This window comes from Oreochromis aureus, linkage group 3 (genome assembly GCF_013358895.1).
Source record: "Oreochromis aureus strain Israel breed Guangdong linkage group 3, ZZ_aureus, whole genome shotgun sequence".
Lineage (NCBI taxonomy): Eukaryota > Metazoa > Chordata > Actinopteri > Cichliformes > Cichlidae > Oreochromis > Oreochromis aureus.
Genome location: NC_052944.1, coordinates 58,024,535 through 58,048,735, shown reverse-complemented (window position 1 = coordinate 58,048,735; position 24,201 = coordinate 58,024,535). Strand labels below are relative to the sequence as shown.

Genomic DNA, 24,201 nt, shown 5'->3' with positions numbered 1-24,201 from the left:
GTCCACAGGAGGCTCAGCAAACACTTACAGCTGCTGCTCTAAAGCTGAAGGGTTTCAAAATAAAACATCTTTAACCTCAGACTGTTTGAGACTCACTCTAAACTACCATTTTACATCATATGTATTATATATTTATATTTATTAAAATGACACAAAATGAGATGGTGTGTGTGTTTGTGTATATTTACATGAGTTTGTATTACGCTGTCTGTTGTTGCTTAATTATATTTGTTATGTTGTGTTTGACAAATAAGTTTGTTTTTAAAACTAGTTTTGAGCTTTGTTTCTGGCTTCATTGGGGTCTCTTTTTTTATTTGACTCTTGTTTGAGTAACTCTGTGGTACAGTGATACGGGAAAAGTCTGTTAATGTTCTTATATAAAGACCTGTGTAGCACTCATTACTGGACCTCAGGTTAGCTGCATGAACATTCCAGAGAGTCAAAAAGGTACATATTCAATTTCAATTCAGTTTCATTTATATAGCACCAAATCACAACAACAGTCGCCACAAGGTGTTTTGTACTGTACGGTAAAGATCCTACAATAATACAGAGAAAACACCAACAATCAGACAATGCTTTATGTGCAGTTCCACATGATTATTAAAAAGAAAACATATTACTGATACAGACATAGTTTTCTAGACAAGATCGCTGCAAAAAGTGCAGCATTACCTAATGTCCACTCTACTGTTACTCATTTTATATTAAGATTTAAAAATCTAGTCGGTATTGGTATGGAGAGTAGCCTTCAGTAATAGTAATAAATCACACAGCAATAGTACATTCATGTAGTTGTAAAAAGCATGATAATATATTAAGTAATCCAAAGTATTCAAAAATACGTTACTCTCATTGAGTAACTTAATGGAATATGTTACAAAATACATTTTGGGGCATGTAATCTGTAATCTGTAGTGGAATACATTTTAAAAGTAACCTTCCCAACACTGTTTATGAGCAAGCACTTGATGACAGTGGGAAGGAAAAAACCCCTTTTAACAGGAAGAAACTTCCTGCACCACCCAGGTGGCCATCTGTGGTGACCGGTTGGGGCTGAGGGGAGGAAAACAACACAAGGACATTCTGTGGAAGAGAGACAGAGATTAATAACAGATATGATTCAATGCAGAGAGGTCTATTAACACATAGTAAGTGAGAAAGGTGACTGAAGAAGAAAAACTCAATGCATCATGGGAATCCCCAGCAGCCTACGTCTATTGCAGCATAACTAAGGGAGGATTCAGGGTCACCTGGTCCAGCACTAACTATATGCTTTAGCAAAAAGGAAAGTTTTAAGCCTAATCTTGAAAGTAGAGATAGTGTCTGTCTCCCGAATCCAAACTGGAAGCTGGTTCCATAGAAGAGGGGCCTGAAAACTGAAGGCTCTCCCTCCCATTCTACTTTTAAATACTCTAGGAACAACAAGTAAGCCTGCAGAGCGAGAGCGAAGTGCTCTAATAGGGTGATATGGTACTACAAGGTCATTAAGATAAGATGGGGCCTGATTATTTAAGACCTTGTATGTGAGGAGCAGGATTTTGAATTTAATTCTGGATTTAACAGGAAGCCAATGAAGGGAAGCCAAAACAGGAGAAATATGCTCTCTCTTTCTAGTCCCTGTCAGTACTCTTGCTGCAGCATTTTGGATCAGCTGAAGACTTTTCATGGAGTTTTTAGGACATCCTGATAATAATGAATTACAGTAGTCCAGCCTGGAAGTAATAAATGCATGAACTAGTTTTTCAGCATCACTCAGAGACAGGATATTTCTAATTTTAGAAATTTTGCACAAGTAAAAGAAAGAAAGAAGTCCTACGTATTTGTTTAATAATGGCATTGATGGACATATCCTGGTCAAAAACGACTCCAAGATTTCTCGCAGTGTATTGGGGGCCAAGGTAATGCCATCCAGAGTCAGCAATTGGTTTTCGGATCAGTACTTGGACTCCTTTAGTTTTTCCTTATAGTCCTTGGTTACAGGAGTATGAAAAGTTTTAGGCTCTAAATGTAAATTCAGAACAAAATGAGGACTTTTTATTAAATAACCACCTTCTTACAGAGTAAGGTACAAAACACACTTGTGCCCCACATTTTGAAGTTGGAGGTGGACTCGTGATGCAGGACTCGGTTGATTTTAGACAGCATGATGTTGAGATTTGTGCTCTTGAGAACCTGAAAAAGCACAAATCTCATTCCTCTCGCAGTTGAATGTGGTTCTTTGTGACTGTGTCTGGATGATAGGGCTTGTTGTCCTGCTGCAGGATGACTCTGAGGCCAATCAGATGCCTCTGCGATGTAGGAGAATCTGGAAAATCTAAAGCAGCCACATACTGTACGGAGTGTGAGTCAGTGGCTGCAGATGACAGAAACTGAAGGCCGCAGCGCTTCTGACGCCACATTAATGTCTCCATCGCAGTGTGTTATTTGTAACAGGTGGAGGGAACAGGAGGTGGCAGAGCGCCATGGCAACAGCCTCTCTTACTTCGCCCACACACACTCCCTCTTCCATCATCTTTCTTGATATAGCCTCCTTCTCTCTTCTCTCTGCATCGTCAGCTGACTGTTTTTTGCAGCCCTGTCGTCTGAACGCTCTCACGCCAATGTGATCGGGCTTATTTTAGTCACCCGGGATCCAAACACTCACAAACGTAAGCAGCACCAGAACCCGAGCTGATTAAATATGAATGTACAGAACAGAGGATGCTAAAAATGCCCAAAGCTGCAGTTCCTCTGACAGCCACCAGATGCTCCCGGGGAATGCTCTGAATGCATGGAAGTAAAAGTTAAACTAAAAAATTAAGCTTGTCTGTTTGGTCTAACAGCATAATCAGAGACTTGACCTAAACCCTCCCATCAGAAAGAGTTACACATTTAGTGTTGTTATACTAATATTACCTTTATTTATGATAGCATTTAACATGTTTTATTTATGTTTTTCTGTATACACCAAATCCAGCTCCTAACTTTGTTGTATGCTTACACCTAGAGCAATACTGAAGGTCAAAGAAAAAGTATCTGAAAAGTTTGGGGACCTTTTTGAAATATGTCAGAGGTGTTTTCAGCAGAAATCAGAGCAGCTGTTTGTTGCTTGTCACACAGTTTTCTGTTTTTAATCAGTTTTTTTGAATTGAGGGCTGGAATTGATCTTAGCCTTTAGCTTAGTTGAACCACCTTCAGCAGCAATCAGCTGAAGTAATCATTTTCTGTATGACTTTATCGTCTCTGCTTCGGGTCACTGAGGTTCGTGCACAGCTCTCTTAAGGTCTGGACTTTGACCTGACCGCTGCAGCACTGACTCTTTTAATATTCAGGGAATCTGTTGTAGATTTGCTGCTGCGCGTGCGATCATCATCCTGTTCCATGTCTCAGTTTCAGCCAAGCTTTAGCTGTCACACAGATGGCCTCAAGTTAGACTCGAGCATACTTTGGTACACAGAGGAACTCATGACTGACCAAGTGACTGCAAGGTGCGCAAACCATCACCTCCCCACCACCTTGCTGACTGTTGGTCTGAGGTGTTTGTGCTGATTTGCTCCACACAGCATCATTTTGGTCCCATCTGTCTAAAGGACGTAGTTCCAGAAGCACTTTCTATTCTTTTTAGAGTGAAGAGGCTTTCTGCTTCCAAACATCTAGTTTTTTATTTCTACCGTCATGAACTTTACGGTTTAACATGCTGACCGAGGCATGCAGAGTTGGATATTTTGCAGTTTCCCTGATCATCAGAGGGTCTGAACTCACAGTGAATTTGTTGGATGTGGGGACAGCTGAATGCTCCAGACCTGCAAATGTGTAAAACTTCTGCTTTTATAGATGTGCTCGAACTTCCTGATGATAATTTAATCAAATGCATCTGATAATCACCCCCTGGGAGTTATTTTGTTTTGCCATGACTGTTAAGAATCCTGTTAAAACTTTATATTCAACATGACTGTATGTCATTTGTTTCATAGTTTGAAACTAAAAACTTTTTATTAAAATCTTTTTCAACCTTGTGTTTTTAACTTAATGTTATATTTCTTCTTTCATGTTAAAATAATCATAATGCAGCACTATAGTGTGCTATTAGTTAATTATATTGTCATGGTCCTGGGTCAGTGAGCCAGTGTTTTGAGTTTTGTATCATTATTGAACTTTGATTTTGTCACTGTTTATCTTTTCTAGTCTTTTGGGTTCTATTTCTGTGTTCTATGGTTGCTGCTCCCTCCTAGTCAAGTCCGCGTCTGTTATGTTTCCTGTTTTACTTTGAAAGTCTGTGTCTTATGTAAATGTATTGAGTTTTGCTTCCCCTGTCTCGTCTTGTCAATTACTCCCAGCTGTGTTCTCCTTCTGTGTCTCATTCCCTCGTTATTCCTCTGTCTATTTAAGCCTTGTGTTAGTTGCTGGTCATTCTGCATTTTCGCTCTGTGTTTTCCTGCATCTGTTTTTGGTTTCAGGTTTGCTTTGTTAGTTTCTTCCCAGTTTAGGTTCTGCTCAGTTTCCATCCTCGCCTTGCCATTTCTGTTTGTTTTCACCCACCTTTCAAAATAAAGCTCACTCGCATCAACAGTTGGATCTTGGGTCCTGTTCTCCTACTCCACACGTCTGCCACGCCGGACGTAACATATATTATGTGTTTCACTTTTTTAAGTGATATTAGTATAAGATGATAAGATGTAAAACTTATGTGTATATGTAGTCTCTTTAACATGTGACAGTACACAGATAATCAAAAACACCCAGATGTGGTTTTTTTGAGATGGGCTCCTTTATTAAAATTATTAGAGTATTTACTTCTCTTTACCTCACCCTGACAGCACACTTAGCCCAAATTTGGTGTATCTAGGCTCCATGAAATTCCCTCTAGTGCTGGCCCCCAGTTTTTTTAACTCTAAGTTGTCATTGCTGATGACCCTAACACTAACCTATCAGAAGATATAGTTTGGTCTTTGTAACCAGGGACAAAAGTCATAATTTTTTGACTGTCACACATCAAAAACTATTGATTGTGTTCTTCTAAAATCTCTCCTTCATTGGCTCCCTGTTAAATCCAGACTTTAAAATCCTGCTCCTCACATATAAGCTGTTTAATAATCAGACCCTGTCATATCTTCATGGAAACATATTGTCCCATTAGACCACTTCACTCTCAAACTGCAAGTTTACTTGTTGTTCCTAGAGTATTTAAAAAGTACCAGCTCCCAGACTGGGTTCAGAAGACAGACACTATCTCTACTTTTAAAATTAGGCTCCAAACTCTAATAGCAGAGGTCGCTGACGTCCACTCGGAGCCTCTGGTTCACCCTTTAATGACTAAATTTAATTTTGAACTGAGGCAGACACTCACATGTGTACGTGTGACACCCACGTAACTTCTGTGTGGAGCCGTAGAGGCCACTGGTCCTGCTGTGCTTTTATTTTATAAATGTGCACACACAGAAATGTGTACACCACCAACCAGCACTCAAACAGAATCTTAATCAGCGGGGCATATGGGTAAATGATTCTATTTGTCCTCCAGTCTGTGACAGCTGAATTGAGGATGGATGGATGGATGAATCCCTGTGCACTGATATCTGCAGCCACCTTCAGTATTTTAATGCTTTACTGTAGTTGTGATTGAGCTGCAGTCTGTGTGGCTTTATGTAGAAAGGTGTACAAAAAACATGAAATAAAAAAAACAAAAAAAAACAATCAAAGTAAACTGTGCTTCTTTTACATAACGCATGAATCTCCCACATCTCCATGGAGACAACATCACAGCAGCTGAGCCAGAACGAGGCTGTGCAGGAATGTCACTAACATGTAATCATGCCACCCTCTCGCTTTCTCACTCTCCGTGTTTCCTCTGGGTGTCTCTCGACCCTTCTGCAGCACTGCGGACCGTGTTTACCTGCAGGTCTGAGCAGAGCAGCAGCCTCTTTGTCCTCAAAACAAACTTCACTGACACCGGTCACAGCCTCGGTCTGCCCGCGAGGCCAAACGCTCCTAACTTGGAGCTCCAGCTTCAAAAACAGCCCGCTCCTCTCCTCCTCCATCTCCTCCTCTGCTTGTGTAACTCCTGTCTTGCCGCAGTGGAGGAAACCCCTCTCTCCTCTAGCTCTACGTCGCTCTGCCGCCTGTCCTTTTAAGGCATGGGGGATACCCGCCGTCACGGCCGGATGCTGCCCATATTTGGGCAGCTACGAAGCGTCGCGGCGGGGGGAATCCCTCGCGCCGGTGTCGACCAATAAGGCCTGGACGGGAGTTACCTAGGAGACGGAGAGTATAAAAGCGCAGGGAGCCCAGCATCCTCAGCATCTTCAGCATCCTCAGCCTCAGAGCGCGGACTAACCGACCCGCTCCGGATTAACCGCCGGATTATCGTTTATAAAGGGAATCCCGGCAGCACGAGCCCAGCAGCTTCACGTTTTTACCGGATTTTTGTTTGTGATTCGTGTGAAAATGCTTCTGGAGCGCGAGGACAGCTTCATGTCGGAGTTTGAGGACGCGTGCAGCGCCTGGGTGGACAGTGTGGGCTCGAGCCTCAGCGACCCCGCGGACTCGGACGTGGGATCACCTTTCTGCCAAGGTGAGTGTGATAGAGCAGCTGTGCCAGATGTTTGCACCTGTGACTGATGTGTGACGAGGAGGCTGCCCGCTGATTATGCAATGACAGTAACGCCCCCTCCCTCTCTCTCTCTCTCTCTCTCCAGTTTTCTCTCCGGGCACCGACGCCTCTGACTCAGATTTCTTCTCCGACTTCAGCGACTGCTCCTCGGACACGCTCTCGCCCTCCCTCGGCTACACCGGCAGCTTCTTCGCGGAGCCAGAGGCGGCACCGGCGGGACTGAGCAGCACCGCGGACGCGATCCTCAACATGATCACAGAGATCGTGGGAATCTGCACAGAGATGGAGCAGCAGCAGCAGCAGCAGCAGCAGCAGCCCGCCACCAACACCATCACCTCCACCGCCTCTGCAGCCTCCACCTTCGCTCCAGCACCTGTCCCGGACCTCCCTCCACCCCTGCCTGCCGCCCAGCAGCTGCCCTCCACCTCGGCTTCCCTGCCAGCTGTGGTCAAGAGCGAGTTTGTGGCTTCCAGTTGCAGCAGCGGGTGTGAGACGCTCTCCACAGCCGGAAACGACGCACTGTACCCGTCCAGCGCGGACTCGCTTCTGCCGCTGTCAGCTCTGGAGCAACAGGTGGATGTGGCGGATCTCATCGACTCGCTGCTGAGCGCCGACGCCGCACAGGGCGAGCTGAAGCCCGCATGCGAGGTGAAGCAGGAGCCGCTGGGGCTGGAAGACTGGCTGAAGAGCCTGTCCGCCTCTCCCGTTACCGGGGGAGATTCCGGCAGCTACGTCATCAACAGACCGCCGATAAAGACGGAGCTCGTGCAGAGCGGGAGCGACCTCCACTGCGCCCCCTCTTCCCTCCCCTCAACCCTCGACTCCCAGCTGCTCTCCTCCCTCCTGCAGGGCGTGTTCCCGATAGTCAACATCGGCAGCGTGCACGCGGCAGCAGCCCCCAAGCTGTCGCGCGGAGGCAGGCGAGCCCCCGCGAAGGGGGGGCCGAAGGCGAAGCCGTTCCCGTGCTCCGTGCAGGGCTGTGAGCGCCGCTTCTCGCGCTCCGACGAGCTCAACAGGCACGTGCGCATTCACACGGGACAGAAGCCGTTCCAGTGCACCATCTGCGCGCGCAGCTTCAGCCGCAGCGACCACCTGACCACGCACACGCGCACGCACACCGGAGAGAAGCCCTTCTCCTGCGACGTGTGCGGCAAGAGGTTCGCGCGCAGCGACGAGAGAAAGAGGCACGGGCGCGTGCATGTTAAGCAGCAGCTGCGCGCACAGATGATGGCCGCCTACTCCCTGGCCCTGAACGCGCCTGGCGTCTAAAAGCAAAGAACAACAGCACACGAGCACGTTCAGAGCTTCAGGATTTGAACCGTCGACCGGAAAGCGTCTGAGACACCTTTCCACGTGACGTCACACCGTGGGCGATTTTGGCTGGACCCGGAAAAGGAGGAGGACGTGGCAGGTGTTTGGGGGACTACCAAGTGCACGTTTTGGTTCCTCTCAGGGCGCATGCGCAAGCGCGGTCCTGCAGCTGGACTGTGAGCAGGGCCGCACAGGAGAGGGCTGTACCGCAGGTGCCACTGACGTGTTTCCTGTCTGCGCCCGCCTGTCTGCTTACTGTGGTGGACTGTTAAAGGAGCAGTCCGCTGCCCGCTGGGAGGTTTCTCCTGTAAAATACCAACCTGTGACTTTTCTGCATGAGGACGTGAAGAAATGTAGACGTCAGAATGTCGTGCTTTGTTTTGACTGCTATTTTTATGTGAACATCTTTATATTCGAGGAGTTCTATGTTTGTAAGATAGCTCTATTTTTCTAGATGGCTCGTCTACCTCTTCGTGTTTACAATCAGATTGTATATATTTCTAAAGATGAATGTGCTGCGATGTCACTCTTTCTTTTCTATGAGACTGATTATAAAACCAACGCCCGCGTCTTTGGACGCTGACTGAACTTTATATTACTGCGGGTGCAGGTCTGAGCTGCACCGGTGCATCGTGTTGTTTGTACTGTGACGGTGAAAAAAAAACTGAACACATACCAGCTCAGTGAGAGCTGAGCTCCAAGTAGCACACATGGCTGTGCAGGTTTACTGTTCCCTCGTTCTGCATGGAGGCTGCTGTCGCTGTCAATAAACAAACAAACAAAGAGTGAGCGTGTCCGACTAATTCTTCTGCTGCTTCATAACACAGCCCACAGGTTAGGGTCTAATTTATATGGGTCTGTACGAGGGGGGTTCAGGATCTCTTCACTCAGAGGTGATATGAGGGGGCACTCTGTGTTTTTCTTTGATTTCCATCCACTCACCAGGGCAGACACCCCTGATCTCAACCTCAACTTCTTTAATTATATTTAATCATTACTAATTTAAAACGGAGGTTGAGTTTCAGCCTGGCCCTCTTATGTTTAACAGGCAGTTGTTCTGCTGTATCGGCATTTTTAAGGGTTATTAGCAGCCACTTAATACGATTAAGTCCACAATTCACACCAATTAAATGGTAATTATTATACCAACTTATCACCTTCATCTTCCTCATGACTACGCATCATCACTTCAGTCATTCTCGGGTTTCTCCAGATTTCTCTGTTTTCCGTGCATCAACAGGTTTCTGTTGCCAACACTTTTTTGAACAGTGAAGGTCGTGTTGCTATGGGAACAGCAGTTTTACCCAGTCTTATTCTCTCTCCCACACACACACAGACACACACACGCACACACACACACACTCATTTTCATATCTTCGTGAGGACATCTCACTGACATGATGCTTTCCCTAGTCGCTTACCCTAACCATCAAAAATGAATACCTAATCCTAATCCTAACCCTCAGCCCTAAACTTAAACATAAACAAATTGTAACCCTGACACTAAAACCAGACATGTTTGGAAACAACCTCACACATGTTTGCTTTCAGAGATCTTTGGCCTCCACTGCAAACTAAATAGGATCAAAGCTTTTCCTGAAGGCCGCAGGATTCTGGCGCCCTCCAGTGGCCACTATATTATCACAGAAGGAGAAGAAATAATACACTCAAGCACAAAAGAAGGTGTCAGAAAAAAACTGTCTTTTACACAGATTGCAAAACAGAGCCACCTAACTTCCACAAACCTGTAGTCTCGCTCTGTGGTCGGTGACAGGTCATATAGACTGCACAGGGAACCATCTCATGATGAAATTTCAACATGATTACAGATTACAGAAACAAAGCTTCACATGGAGGGGTTTCAGTAATTCAAACGTCTTCATCCAGCAGGACTGTTCCATGTTTGACATCCTAATCAATTACTCAGTTCGACTGGGAAAACAGATCTCTTAATTGATTCTTTCTGCTTGTGGTTAGGTTTAAAGGTCAGACACTCTGTACAGCAAGTGGCTGTTGGCTGGAGTTATTACAGTGAAATCTGGGTAGTGATGATGATGATGGCAGGCTGCAGCTTATGTATAAAACACAGACATGTATTTCCAGTTTTATTAAAAGCGGCACTAAGCCCACAGTGTCATTTCTGTGGTATGGAAAGTTCCCCTGGACAAATAGAAACACCAGCAGTGTCACTCTGGGAGAATAAAACTTGTCAGTGAAGCCAAATATACTCATTATAAAATAAAGACTGTGTCACTTCACTCCTTCTACATTACACAAATGATTTTAATTAAGGATGCTTTGAGCTGGAAGACTCTGAAACATTCCAATGATGCTTAAAGTTGTTGTTTTTCTTCCTCTGTGGAGATGTTTTGGAGTACACGTGTCTCCTTGGTTACAGGGGTGAAGAAGTGGACTGATTCTCAGTAAAAAAAAATAAAAATAAAAAGTGGGCTGAACGCCGTGAGAATGACACAGTTTCCGTGACTTCCAAAGACACACTGAAGCCCGCACACTGGATGTGTGTTAATGAATATCACATTATCTACAGATCGCCTCGCGCGCTTCACCGTGTTCATGCTTTCATGAACGATAAAAACACAAATATGTGAAACCAGAGAGCCTCGGCAATCATGGCCCACATCACGCGTTCTCTACGTCAGCAGCTGCACGCACACACACACACGCACGCACACAGACACACACACACGCACACATTCGCTCCGTGTGCAATGCTGCTGCTGCACGAGGAAACGTGGTCGGTACCGGGATGATGGACCATCGATCCGAGGAGATGCGGGAAAGAACCGGGTAACCATGACAACGGGATTTTGGGGCTGAGTGACGCAGGCGGCCGACAAGGGTGGGTTCAGGCAGCGCGAGGACCAGACATCCGCGGATCGATTGTCACAGGTACTGAAAGGTGAACCGGGCACGCGCGCGTGTGTGCGTGGCAGCACAGAAGCTGTCATCAGTCTCGATATTTCGGTAAGAACCAGAAGAGCAGCTCGTTCTCCTCACAGCTGCAGGCAGATGTTCGAATAATCAATAATCAGTTTCTGTCTGCGTGGCTCAACTTTTACGTTCTAACACCTGCTCGTGTAATAAATGTGAATGAGCCCACAGCTGTAATCCAACAGCTGGACACAGAGTGGGCGGGCTGATTAATCAGTGAAATCCTGTTCAGTGTTCATACTTTATGCTGCAGGTAATTCGACAGTCTTTTCTTTGATTTGTGCTCAGGTCTCATTTTTTTAATTCTTAAATTAAAGTTTTCTCGTGTCACAAATCAAACTTTTCCAAAATAGTTCTGACCAATCTGTCATTTGTTAGTGTCGAGGGTTTTTTTCTAAAAGCTTTGATCTGACATCATTTTTAGGTTTTTTAGGTTTACATTTTATAATGATACATTATAGCAACATTTTCTTTATATTTTTCATGTTTTTTAAATATATTTACATTTTATATTTTTTCATCACAGATCTCATTTTACTTTTTTTCATATTTTAACTTTTCTTTGTAATGTAAGTATTATTTTATTTATATTTTAATTAATTAGACTGTTTTGCTTACATTTTCACTATTTAGGTTAAACGTTTTAAGTTTTACATTTAAAATTTTGACATTTCGTGTCATAGTTTTACTCGTTAATGGCATAATTTAACTTTTTATGTCAAAATACCTCAAAATTTATTTGTTTCTTATTAATTAGTTCTTAAACGTATAATTTTCATTCAGTTTCAGTTTTCATTTTAAAAATGTTGCTGTACATTTAAAGTTTAAATTTTTCTGATCACTTTTACTTTTTTATCTCATGATTTTACTTTGGTGAGTCAAACATTTTGGTTTGTTAAGCTGGTGTTGGTCTGAGTGACGTAAATTTCACCATCAAAGGCCTTCACACCAATTTGTTTATGAGTGTAAGGACATTCAGTAACTGCATAACTCCCTTAAAACAAATGTAAAAACTGAACTATCGAGTTAATGTCATGCAGCAGCCCCTCACTGTAGTCCTTACCAGATAAAAACTCCTGAATGCAGCATGGAGGGCATGGAAAGAGGAAGAGGAGGCTGAAGTAGGCGAACACAGAGACTCCACGCCCCAGACGTTTCTTTCTTCCTGCTCATCCATGCGTGTTTAAATTCCTCTGCACGGGTCTGAGCAGTGGTGTGGAAGATTGCTGCCTCACAGAAACAAACACACATGCGCCCCACTAACATCAGACCCAGCAGCTCGCCACAGGACACGCATGTGACGCTCCAGCACGGATCCGGCTTATCCGTGAAGAATGAATCAAACACACGTGTTCTGCTGTTTTCAATGTTCAGGTCTGAGCCTCGTCACATCTTCATCTGCACAGAATCAATTATGTAGAGCTCACACATGCTCTGACCCAGTTTTCACTCCGGTTTACTCTGTGTGTTTCTTCTTCTACTCTTACTATCTCCATTGCAGTCTCTTTGTTGTTCTCTAATGAGCTCATATTTTATCTTCCAAGTCTGCTGCTTCCTCGTGAATCATGTCTTCCTCCTCGTCCTCCTCCTCTTCCTCGGAGCTGCCCTACTTCTGTCCTCGCTGCGGTGATGGGTTTCGGTTCTCATCTGTAACTGAGCTCCGGGCGCACCTGGTCAGCCGACACACCTACGAGACCCTGCTGGTGCTCTCCCAGGTAACCAAGCAAACGATCATATTCACCACTGATTAACTGCTAAAGTATTATTTGTTGTGGAAGATTTCATGATATGTGACAAACTAAAGAGATTTGAGTTTACTGTCGTGTGGAACAAAGAAATAATGTGTACTCCCAGAGGCCACATCATGGAAACGATTGGAATTTGGACACATAATAATGGAACTGATTGGGAAATCTGTCTGACATCACCCGGTGAATACGGAACATGGATGGAAAGCAGCTTTACGGAGCTACAGAGACTCATTAGTCACTCTACATTAAAACAAAATGGTGTTGTCTGTTTCATTTTTCAGCCTCTCAGATTTAAGATTTTTTCTTTTTCTGTTTTCATCACTGTAAAAACTGGACCTGAATATCCACCCATTTGACACCTGCTGGTAATGAAGCTAGCCAACTATATATGACTTTGGTAGCTTTAATTTCCTAGCAAACATGGTTAAATTCCCAACATAATCTGCCTGGTCATAACTGCTCATGCTAGGACTGCAAAAATAAAACATAGATAGATGGATGTTAATGCTGTTTGCACACAGAAGTGAGGTCATGTCAGACATTAGAAAGTAAGAAAAACTGACCAGATGTTGCAAAGAGGAAAATAAGTGGCTGCGTCTGACAGTTAATCTGGTTAGTGCATGGTTTGTGAATAGAAACAAATACATGCTTTTATTTTTATTTTTCTAAATAATTAAGACTCTTAAGCTGTTTACATTTATGTGAATTCTGTCAAGCATCGCCTCTCTGATCCTGAAGTCAGCATCATAAACTCAGGGATGTAACTAATATTGTGAGTTTGAGACACCCATGAAATTTATACCAGTGTTATTGTTTTCTTCTCCTTCATTTTATTGAGAATATTTTAGTTCTTTGTATTCTAAGAGCGGTGCAGGACACATTTGAAGACAGTGAGACAGTGGTGGTAGGAGTGGCAGGTGGGTGGAACCACATCAGGGATTGGCTCTGAGCCCCTTCTTGTTTAAAGTGATGATAGACTGGTAGACGAAGATAGATGAAATCAGACGGGAGTCTCTGTGGACTCTGATGTTTGCAGATGACACTGTGTTCTATAGTTTGAGCAGGGAGAGGTGGAGGTATGCTCTGGAGAGGAAAAGATGGTGAAGGTGAGTCAACCACCCAAAGCAACAGAAAGTGCACAAGATAGATGAGGAAGAGAGTGCAGGCAGGGTGGAGTGGGGGAGAGTGTCAGGGGTGATTTGTGAATGAACGATAGCAGCAAGAGTAAAAAGAAGATTTACAGGATGGTTTGGAGACCAATGAGACGATCCAGATCTTCCACCTGTAACTAATTAATTTTCTTTAATGTCACCAGCCCTTGAACTGTGTTACCAATGCCAGCATTAACTTTGTCTTAATGTTTCAGGCTCGGGTCAGAAGCTCCAGAACCAGTTCTCTCCTCCCACTCCCTAGCCCAGCTGTATCCCAGAGTCAGAGCCCTTCTATGGACATGGAACATCAAAGCTTGCCCCTGCCACTGGCCTGCTTGGACCTCGCCTCATCGTCTGCCTCCATCCAACTGCTCAGGGAGATGTTTGGTGCTTCCGATTGCCCTCTGCCTTCTTCTACAGTACATTCAGAAGGCCCCTCCACCGCTCTGGCCCTTCCTGTATCTGTGGATCTGTTTGCTGGGAAGAACCTCGGCGAGGTAGGGGTCCAGCTGGGCTTGGTGGAGATTGGGCTGGAGGAGCGACTGGGGCTCGGGCTGGATCATAAAATCGCCCGGACGTTCGCGGAGGTTGAGGAGAGGGTGAACCGACGCATGGGCCGACTGAAAGTGGAGCTACAGAGGAGAGAGATGGAGCTACAACGGGCGAGGCGAGACAAGGAACGACTCAGGAGTGAGAAACAGGAAGTGGAAGAGAAAGCGGCCTACCTGTCCCGACAGGTGGGTGGGGCTTTAAGCAATGTTTTAAACATGATTTTGAAGTCACTGTATATTCACTGTTCTGTTTTTGTATTCCTGCAGGTCTCAGCTGCCATGGAGATGATGGAGAAATTAAAGAAAGATCTTACAGGGAAAGAGAAGGAGCTGAGCAAACGACAACAGTCAGTATCTGGAAGTTTACTGGATAAATCTGTGTTTTCAGGATTTATTTTCCGCCTTTTTATGCAACAAACAAGACATTTTTTTATATTTTGTATGTGAACACAACCTGTTAAAGTTTTCTTCATTGCATCATTGTTGTTATTCATTTATGATCAGCCACTTTTCCATGTTGGACCATGTACTAGTCATCACAATAACAATGGTAAAAACTTTAACATGTTCACATATTTTATTTTAAACAGTGGGGGGCGGGGGGCGGGGGGGATTAGGTTTTAACTTGTTTTGTAAATAGACTAGGTTGAAAAGACTAAACAGCAGTTTAGGGCTGCAGTTCCCCTATTGTCCACTTGGGGCAGGATGTAAAAGTTAATGAGAGCCCATAGACTTCCATGTTAAATTTTCCAACTTTACAGCAGAACTAAACATGTCTACAGCCTGCTACAAAACCAGTTTCTCTCTCTGTAGCTAATTTGCCCCTTTATAAAAAACAGTTGGGTGTTTGAATTTGTTTATATCACACCTTTTTATTTTGTATGAAGGACTAAAATTTGGAGTCCCTTGGGATTTATTGCCAATAAAATGACCAAAACACGCGTAAATTCTTGTGAAAATGATAGAAAAAACACTTCTTCTTCTAAATCTTATCAAGCTTTAAAGTTTCCTCTAGTACTACACTCATCCAGTAATAGATCTCCAAGCACTGCATGCAACAACTGCTGAGGTTGTTTTTGGCTAATTTTACTCAGTCCCCAGTGGCAAACTTGAACTCTGATGTAGAATCATAAGGGAAGTATGTGGAGGTGAATGGGGTCAGATTTGAATACCAAGTAGGAAGTGCTTTGGGCGTTAAAATCTTTTGCATTCGTCTCCTCTGGCAGCAGTAGATGCAGTGTGGCAGAATTTGTCATGTGGTCAGTTTTTGTTTGTGGAAAATGAATCACTAATAGCAGAAGCGAACAGCATGTAATGTAATATCATGAAACTACAGCACGCTGAGCACAGAAACACGGTGCACAGGCAGAGGGCACGTCATGCTTAATCTACCTCTCTCTCTCTCTCTCTCTCTCTCTCTCTCTCTCTCACACACACACACACACACACACACACACACACACACACACACACACTCTGCTGTGGTTTGCTGGGATGATAAATGTAAGATGACAATGAGGCAGAGCAGCCCGAGGGTGTGTATTTTTGCGAGGTCGCTTGGTTTGTTTTGCATGTTTTTTGTGCCGTTGTTTCTTTCACATTGACATATATACCTCTTGTTTATCTATTTATCTTATTTAACTTATCTATTTTGGGGCACTGAATAATGTGTACATTCTGAACTGTGTGTGTTTTGCAGGGAGATGGTGGACATTGAGTATTTTTTGAGGGAGACGGCAGAGAAAGAGGCCAAAGCCAAATCCAGGCTGCAGGTGATGCAGGAGATCTTCTATTCTTGGTTCTTTTGCAATTAAACTATGGGTGGTTTATTTTCAATTGTTTGATGAGAGAAATGTGTGAGATTAATCTGACCCAGCTCACAAAGGGGAACCTGACAGTTTTTGTAGGGGGATTGGCCAAGATGAGGCTCTTATTTACACGAGAAACTATGTATGGGGAGGTGGGCAAGCATGCAGCATGTGTACTTGTCTATAAAATAATCCCTTGTCATTCAAAACCTGTAAAGTGTTATATTATATTTTAAATTAACGTTTCCTTTCCACATAGTTTGGTTAGATTTTTAGATTAGAGTTTGGGTCAAAATCAGAGTTCATGTACAAAAACGTGTTCAGATTCCAAAGGAGATAAAATCCAAATAAAGAACACTGGGGCAGAGTTAATATACAAAAAGCGAGCTTTTGTTGGCAACTTAAGAAAAGTCTTTCAAAATGCACAGATGCTAATTGTCTACTGCAAGTAAGATATGTAAGTATCTGTCATAGGACCCCTTTTAGGCCTTAGTGTCATCCACGCTGTTTAGTCTGTGGGCTCACAAACACTCCTGTCACTAAAACTAGAACAAAAAACTAGAACTAGAACTAAACCATTTTAAAACAGATCCACTGAAATTGGATCTAAAGTCACACTGACTTAAGAGACCCACAATGAACATGAGGAACGTGGGGGTGCACATGGAGCGCAAACAGGAAATTTAACTGACACAGGTCCAGATAAGAGTGCACACACACAGTGAAACTAATGTGAGTGGCATGAGAACTCAAAAAGGAAGGAAAACTACAAGACATTGACAAAAATACCCAAAATATTCGATTTCAATAACAAACCCAAAAGTGACTCATCAAACATGCTCTAAGGCAAACCCTGCCGTGTTTGCCTCGTCCTCTTCCCCTTCTACAGCTTTCCAGCCAGTCCTGGGTCTGTCCCAGGGCATCTCTCAGTTGGACATGCCCAAAACACCTCACCCAGAAGGGTCCCAGGAGGCATCCGAGTCAAAAGCTAACTCAGTGTGGAGGAGTAGCAGGTCTACTCAGAGTACCAACCAAACGGCAGAGACCCTAAACCTCATTCTTTCTGTCACTACCCAGAGCCTGTGGCCACATGTGAGGGTGGGAATGTAAATCAACAGCTTTACTTTCATGCTCAGCTCTCTTTTCACCACTTCAGACCAGTACAGGGTCTTCAGCACCGCAATGCCACACCAGTCTATTCATCAATCTCCTGCTGCTTTCTTCTCTCACCCATTAACGAGACTCCGAGATACTTGAACTCTTCCACTTGGGGTAGCGACTCATTTCCAACCTTGGCCTCAGACTTGGAGGTCCAATTTCCTCATCCACGCTGGAGCTCATTGCTCAATAAAGCCATCAGAACCAGACTGTCCAGAAATGTCCTGGTGAAGTCCAAAACCCACTGTGCACAAGTCTGTCTTATTGCCTTGGGCACACTCCCAAATATTCTTGAATATCCTTGAGAAGATAAAGAGCTGGTCGAGTGCTTCCTGGATAGGATGAAAACCTCATTTGTTCTTCCTGAAGTGTAACTAAAGGACAGCCTCTCTTCTCAAGGACATTGGCTGCTAGCGGTGCTAAGGACTGTGAAGTTGGAATGAGGTATTCCACTCAATTCAGTTTTCTTTAGTCATCTCTTTGTCCTTCATAGTGTAAGAGAACCTCTTACAACTTTATGTTAGTTCATGATTGTGGGGTGTGTTAGTAGTTTCTATCAAAAACCTTTGGTATTCAGATGCAGCTTACAGTAAACATACAGAAGTTGGCAAGTCAGATAAAATCTTTCTGTCGTTGTGCTTCATTTGATTACAGATGTTCATTGAGACACTGCTGGAGCGAGCAGATCGCGCAGAGAGACGGCTCCTGATGCTTGGCTCGCACGAACATCGTAACCTCTTCCCAGACAGTGACGGGTATGCGTACGCCGAGCCCTATGTGTTCACGGAGGTTTACGAACCTGCACGGAGCCGAGGGGGACGCAGTCTGGATGGCAGCACTGATGACATCATTGCAAATAAGATGCAGGAAACCATCGGAAACAGGGTGGGAAACACAAACAAACATCTTTGAATAAAGTATTCATGAGAGTATGTATTGTCTATAGAGAGGTGTAGGACCTGGAATTTGTTAGGTCTCGCTCAACATTTCCTCATCCTGCTCTTCCAGAGGAGTTATAGCGTGTCGAGCTCCTACAGGCTGGGAGAGCAGCTGCATGGACACCATCACTACAGGTACCTGAACACACCTGACTCGGTCAAAGAGTTTACAGTTTCAGTGAAATGCTCACGCCTCCTCTCGGTTTCTGTCATCAAGTGGTCTCGCTGGACGAATGCGAACCTCGTCTCTGGGTTCAGGGGGGTGGAACTGTGAGGCGGCATCAACCCATCTCCATCCAAATCCCTACGCCCAACCCTGGACTCAACGAGAGAGAGGAGAAGATGGGAGGAGGGAGAGGTTCTGGTATGCAGATGTTTGTTTTGTGACTTTTATTTTGAACAGGGCTTAAAATTTTAAAGAGCAAGTCTTTCTTCTGCTGTGATTTCAGGGCTGCAGAAGAGGGATGGGGGAGAACATGGAACAAAAGAAACTTTCGTCACCACAGCACCGAGGAGGAAGACGAGGAGGAAGAGGAGGAAGAGGAGGGACTGTGGAGCAGTGCTGAGATGAGGAGACTCATCTTTGCCAGGACACACACACCTGGATCAGGTATATAATTTCTGGCCATCGTTCCTGTGGTCTTTCTTTTTCCCTCTGGCTGTTACAGGCTGCTTTAATGCAACACTTCCTGTGGCTGCGTCACAATGAAAGCTTTTGCCTTTCATTACTCTGCTCTCCTGACCCAGATACCTCCTCTTCCGTCCGCTCCACACCCTCCCGTTGCTTTGGTGACAGACAGCTGGTAGCAGACACCCTGCGGCTGAGGGCGGGCCTTTTTTGCATCTTCCCATATTTGGACGTGCATTCTTTGCTGCGTGCAGCCGAGGTGTGCTCTGATTGGCGGTTCGTTGCCAGGCACCCTGCTGTTTGGACACGCCTCCAGCTGGAGAACGCCAGAGTGTCTACAGAGGTATTGAAGTCCTCATCATCTTCAAATAGTTACTAATGTCATCCTCTTATAGCTGTTCCTGATAATCTGCTGGTCATGTAACATTTAACTTGTCCGCCATTTTGGACATGTGACAGTCATGGTGACAGTGTAGGGTGAAGTGAATAAGGCCCCACTCACACAGGTTTAGAAACTAGTCAGTGACTCCCTGGCAACCACTAGTTGCTAGGGGGACATGTGTACTGTGCATGTTCGCAAAAACCTACATGTGATTGCTTTAGTCACTAGCAGAACGCCAGGGTGGCCTGCACTTTGCATGAAAGAAACTGAAAACTGCAACACTAACCATTTTATGCTTTCAGTTTGGGTATTTCCACCCAAACTTAAGCTTGGCTGGTTGGTTTTCTTTTTTGACTTCATACTTGAAATTTGGTTCTTTCCATAATTTTAGCCTTGCGATTACAAGATGGAGCTCAGTAGCTTCAACAGAACGATAAAAGAAAGAGCAGCATCTATACAAAGTAAATATGTGGTTGCTTTTTGTCTCAGTTTTAAAATTGTTGCTAATTTAAAACTGTGTTCACATAGAGAAACCTTAATATGGCAGAATATTCTTTATTAAGTAATACTCCAAAATCAGATTTTTATTCAATAAACAGCTCCGTCTTTTGGTTTTGTATTGTAAAAGATGTTGTCAGGAATAAAAGTGCAGGAATTACTAGGTTTATACTTTAAAATGTTTATTTCACAATTAAAATGTGTTTCTTTGTGTGTAGTTCCTGACAACGCTGTCACAGTGGTGCACTCAAACTCAGTCTGTGGTGCTCAGCAACCTGAAGCCTCGAAGTCGTCGAGCCAACGAGACGCGAGAGGACTACCACAGAAACATACGGTAAAATAAACTCACAAACGTTTGACTTTCTGTACTTCTGAGGGCCCTGGTTGTAGCCCAAGCATAGATTAAGTCTTTAATGTTACTAACCAAAATGTCCAGACGGTGATGATTTAAACCAAAAATAACCACTGAGTCAAGCCCTCATTCAAACCTAATTATTTACATTTTGAGGATAAATTTTTGTCCCCACAGTGTAACTGTGTGAGTTGCATCCCTACAAAATCAAAAATCCAAGCCCACACACACACCGTTCTCAAGGATTAATGCTGCTACTGAGGAAATGTACAAGCTTTTCTTATCTTTTTTAAATGCATGTTGTCATGGTAACGCAGCTGTTATCTGATTGGTCAGTGCTGAGAGCATTAACAGGTATCTGAGACGTTACAAGAGAAGAAAGCTGTTCTGTGCATTGTGGGTACTGTAGTTGGCATACGTCTGTTTGTGTGTCAATCAGAGGGAGTGTGGAGCCCGGGGTGGAGGCCCTGCTGCGGTCAGCAGGGGGCAGCCTGCTCCACCTGTCTATCTCTCAGTGTCCCCACATCCTCACCGATAGGACACTGTGGCTGGCCAGCTGCTACAGCAGGAACCTGCAGACGCTCACATACAGGTGAGACTGTTTACCTGTTCCCTTCTTCACCTGTCTGTCTGCTTACTCGACTGTCTCTCTGGTCATCTGCAGGAGTTCATCAGATCCTCTCGGTCAGGAGGTTCTCTGGGCTTTGGGTGCTGGATGCAGGAGCATCACCAGCCTGCAGGTGGCGCCTGCTCATCCCTGGTTAGTACACACACATACATACAGTCCACTATGATAGCTCCATGCTGAAAAACAACAAACCTGTTGTCCTGTTTTTTAAAAAAAAATTCCTGTCCCATCTGCTGTGAATCCAGTCTAGACTGCATGAACAAATGTGCAGATTTGAGTCACCTTGACACCAGTTTTTTTCTCTCTCTTTCTTTCCAGCCAACAGCCAACTCGTTTTGGTAACCGCTGCTTGCAGACAATTGGCCGCTGCTGGCCACACCTCCGCTCTCTCAGTGTGGGCGGAGCTGGCTGTGGAACTCAGGGGTTGGTTGCTGCTGGTCAGTGAAAAATACGGTTATTGACATTTTTGTTTCATCTCCTACATGCTTGTACAAATTAAATCTGTAATAACTGTAAACTTACAGTTTATTTTGGTGTAAAAACATAATGCATTATACCATTAGCTGTGTGTTTTTTGTTGTGTGTTTTGTGTGCAGTACGCAGCTGTACTCAGCTACAGGTGCTGGAGTTGGAACGTATTACTGACCTCGGCCTGCAGGCGGCGACAGAGCTGTGTAAAGCTGGACTGAAGAAGAACCTGCAGACATTGATCTTGACACATACGCCTGTGAGCGGTCAGGCCATCCTGCACTTCCACAGTGAGTCTCTGTGACTGAAGGGAACACAGAAACATGATGTTATTATTCATCAATGATTGCTGACGACTCCTCTGTGTACCTGTGCAGGTGAGTGTGAGAACATCAGGTCTATCATTGTCGAGGTCTCTGCGTCAGATTACTTTGAAGAACCGGACACTGAGGAAGCACAACACCTGTTTGGAGAGATTCTCAGTACACTGAAGGTGAGTTATAAATACTGCTCTTTGACTGGCTATCAGGAGAAGCATACAAATATTTATTTCAATGTAAAGTGTGCACTGAGAGAAAATAAGACTGGGCTTGTGGACAGGGGCTAAATCAGCTGCTCCTCAGCAGGCTTCAAAAATAAGGACAATCATCCTTGAGGAGCTAGAAAAAGCCAAGTATAAGACAAAGAAGGATTATTTTTAACTGTGAATCATGCAAAGCTCCTCTAGAATTAAAACATGGAACAGTAAATGAGCAGAATAGTTCCCCTCAAATGTGCTTCACTTATGTTTAACATGAAACATTAAAGCATTAATTTGAACATTAAAGCATCAAATATAAACAAGAGTAGCTCACATTGCTGCTTGTCCCACAAGTTCCTGACACTGCCCCCTGGTGACTGTACATAGCTACAACATGGGTCTGCAAAGCTCTGGACTTGGGTTTGATGTTTTTCTTGAGAATGATGTGCCTGAGACGTGCCAGTCATAAATAAACCCCGCTCTGAATTGCTCAAAATAAGACAAAAACACTTCGATCACTATCGGCTTCATGAATATTAAATAAATCATCACAATTTTGTAACAACTGACATCACTGACAGTCACTTTACAACTTGCTTTGATTGTTTTTAGAACTGCAGAAGCAGTTCTACAAGTTTTTCAAGCTCTCAAAATACTTGTGGAAGTGTGCTTTCAACAAGCAGAGTGCATCAGTTCACTTTGCGCTCGTGTGATTTTCAGACAATTGTGACAAAATGTCTACAGACAGAAACCCTTTGACCGATACAGTACAATTCAGGATACATCCGTATAATGGTGCAGGCATACAAATGTGTACAAATGCAATCCCACAACATCAGACTCAGTGGTCAGAACATGCTTGTACTACTTAACCACAATGTTTTATATTTTCCTGTAAATCGGGAAATGGTCATGGTTGGATTTACCAAGGATCTAATTTCCTGAAAATAAACCCAACTCTGGATGACTTAACTGGACAGGAAGTTTTTTTTTAGGTCAGCTTTAAAACTCAGAGAGAATTTAAGCACAGACCACCTTCATGTTTTCATTTTTGTGCCCCTTCAGGTTCTTCAGACACGCCCTGGTCTGAGTGACGTCCTGCGGGTTAAAGCCGACAGTTTCTCCTGACCTCAACACAAACTGTTTTCTTTTATACGTGAGAACGTCTAAATCTGGGTTTTGTTTTTTTACCTGAAGCCATTAATCTTTCCCTGAACTAATGTGTGCAATATTTACTACACACTGGCCCAAACTGTTTACCTACCTGTAGCTTGATTTATTTAAAAAAAGAATAAAAGATATTTAATGTGTTTTTAGGAATCTAGGCTAAAATAAACCACACTGATCTCTTAATGTCTGTGCTAAACCCATGCAAAGCAGTCAAGTCCCATGGCATCAAATACTGCCACTCTATCAGATGCCGCTGTTGTCCTATTGATAGGTTTCCTTTGGCTTCATTGCCCTGACATATCTAACAATCCTCTTTTAAAGCTACTTATTTCAAAAATAGTTTCAATCCTTCAAAATCAAATTAAAGCTGAAAAGCTCAACAGAACTAAACACTGTGTTAAAGAAAAAGTTTTGTGTAATACCACTGTATACCCAAAGAGAGTGCAGCGACTCGGTGGAGACTTTTTTAACCAGAAAAATGATTAAAGTTATATAAGAAAAAAAAAAAACTCTCAAGGAAATTGGGGTTGCTAAAAAGAAATTAGTTAGCTGTAGGCACAGAAAACTACTTGGTCAAGTTTGTTTTGTTTTTTTTTAAAAGGCAATAAGTATGGCCTTATGTTAAAAAATTATGTTTAAATGGCATGATACAAAAGGGTCCTTCACAAGCGTCAATACATGAAGAACAAACACCAATCGTCATTTTATCTTTGAGATGCCACTGGCTAAAAAAATGGCAGTATTTGGAACTCTGAGAATGAGATTGGGCTAATCAAGTGCATCTTAAAGCTTTTAAAATCTATTAATAATACAAATAGGACAGGCTAAGTGGCAATCAGGCTCTTAAAATCTTGATCTAACCCCTGCTCACTCCAAAAGACTAAAATTCAAAAAGTACATCTGAGGTTTCATATTCTCTTAAGTTTTAATTTTCCTGCAGGTCTTTTTTTATTATGAACAGCTTCTAACATTAAAAAATAGGACTTAAAATAATTGTATGAGTCAATCATTGAGTGAAATGGAAAGACAAGACCTCAAACTAAAATCTTGATCCTTTAACTTTTACTTAAACGTGTGAATAAGAACTTTTTCTACCATAGTGACCTCTTTTTTTAGCACTCTTTCTCCTCACGAATCTTAGAGCCCTTTAACTTTTATTCATCTCTTCTATTTTTGCAATAACTCAGACCTCAGCAAAGTCGAGGCACCTCTAAAAAACCTTTATTTACCCTCATCAAACAGAACATCGTTGTTCTGCGAAAAAAAAAAAAGCCATACTTGTTGTATTGAAGTAATCAAAACCTTTAGTCTTACCTCAAGTTTTAACAGAACCCTTGTTCTTT

General features: G+C 43.5%; 2 protein-coding genes across 2 annotated transcripts; both read left to right on the top strand.

The window, feature by feature from the left end:
• The first annotated feature begins 6,143 nt into the window (after positions 1-6,143).
• Positions 6,144-8,674, top strand: LOC116335900 (early growth response protein 1-like). Its single transcript, XM_031759682.2, has 2 exons — positions 6,144-6,553; positions 6,678-8,674. Exons 1-2 carry the CDS (start codon positions 6,427-6,429, stop codon positions 7,859-7,861), a joined length of 1,311 nt encoding a protein of 436 aa, XP_031615542.2. The 5' UTR covers positions 6,144-6,426; the 3' UTR covers positions 7,862-8,674.
• A 3,318-nt stretch (positions 8,675-11,992) lies between these two features.
• Positions 11,993-22,980, top strand: LOC116335912 (F-box only protein 41-like). Its single transcript, XM_039605645.1, has 17 exons — positions 11,993-12,229; positions 12,400-12,570; positions 13,973-14,494; positions 14,576-14,655; positions 16,008-16,080; positions 17,929-18,159; positions 18,283-18,347; positions 18,430-18,576; positions 18,662-18,822; positions 18,960-19,183; positions 19,939-20,054; positions 20,512-20,664; positions 20,737-20,832; positions 21,019-21,137; positions 21,297-21,458; positions 21,546-21,661; positions 22,754-22,980. The coding sequence occupies exons 2-17, from the start codon at positions 12,421-12,423 to the stop codon at positions 22,814-22,816; spliced, it is 2,478 nt and encodes an 825-aa protein (XP_039461579.1). The 5' UTR covers positions 11,993-12,229; positions 12,400-12,420; the 3' UTR covers positions 22,817-22,980.
• Positions 22,981-24,201: the final 1,221 nt, after the last annotated feature.

What these genes read in the sequence shown, in the direction of transcription:
- LOC116335900 (XM_031759682.2), top strand. Translation starts at nt 6,427, where the DNA reads ATGCTTCTGGAGCGCGAGGACAGCTTCATGTCGGAGTTTGAGGACGCG. An exon ending in GGGATCACCTTTCTGCCAAG is followed by an intron (nt 6,554 to 6,677) that starts GTGAGTGTGATA and finishes CTCTCTCTCCAG; the next exon opens with TTTTCTCTCCGGGCACCGAC.
- LOC116335912 (XM_039605645.1), top strand. Translation starts at nt 12,421, where the DNA reads ATGTCTTCCTCCTCGTCCTCCTCCTCTTCCTCGGAGCTGCCCTACTTC. An exon ending in CTGCAGACGCTCACATACAG is followed by an intron (nt 20,665 to 20,736) that starts GTGAGACTGTTT and finishes GGTCATCTGCAG; the next exon opens with GAGTTCATCAGATCCTCTCG. An exon ending in TCAGGGGTTGGTTGCTGCTG is followed by an intron (nt 21,138 to 21,296) that starts GTCAGTGAAAAA and finishes TTTTGTGTGCAG; the next exon opens with TACGCAGCTGTACTCAGCTA.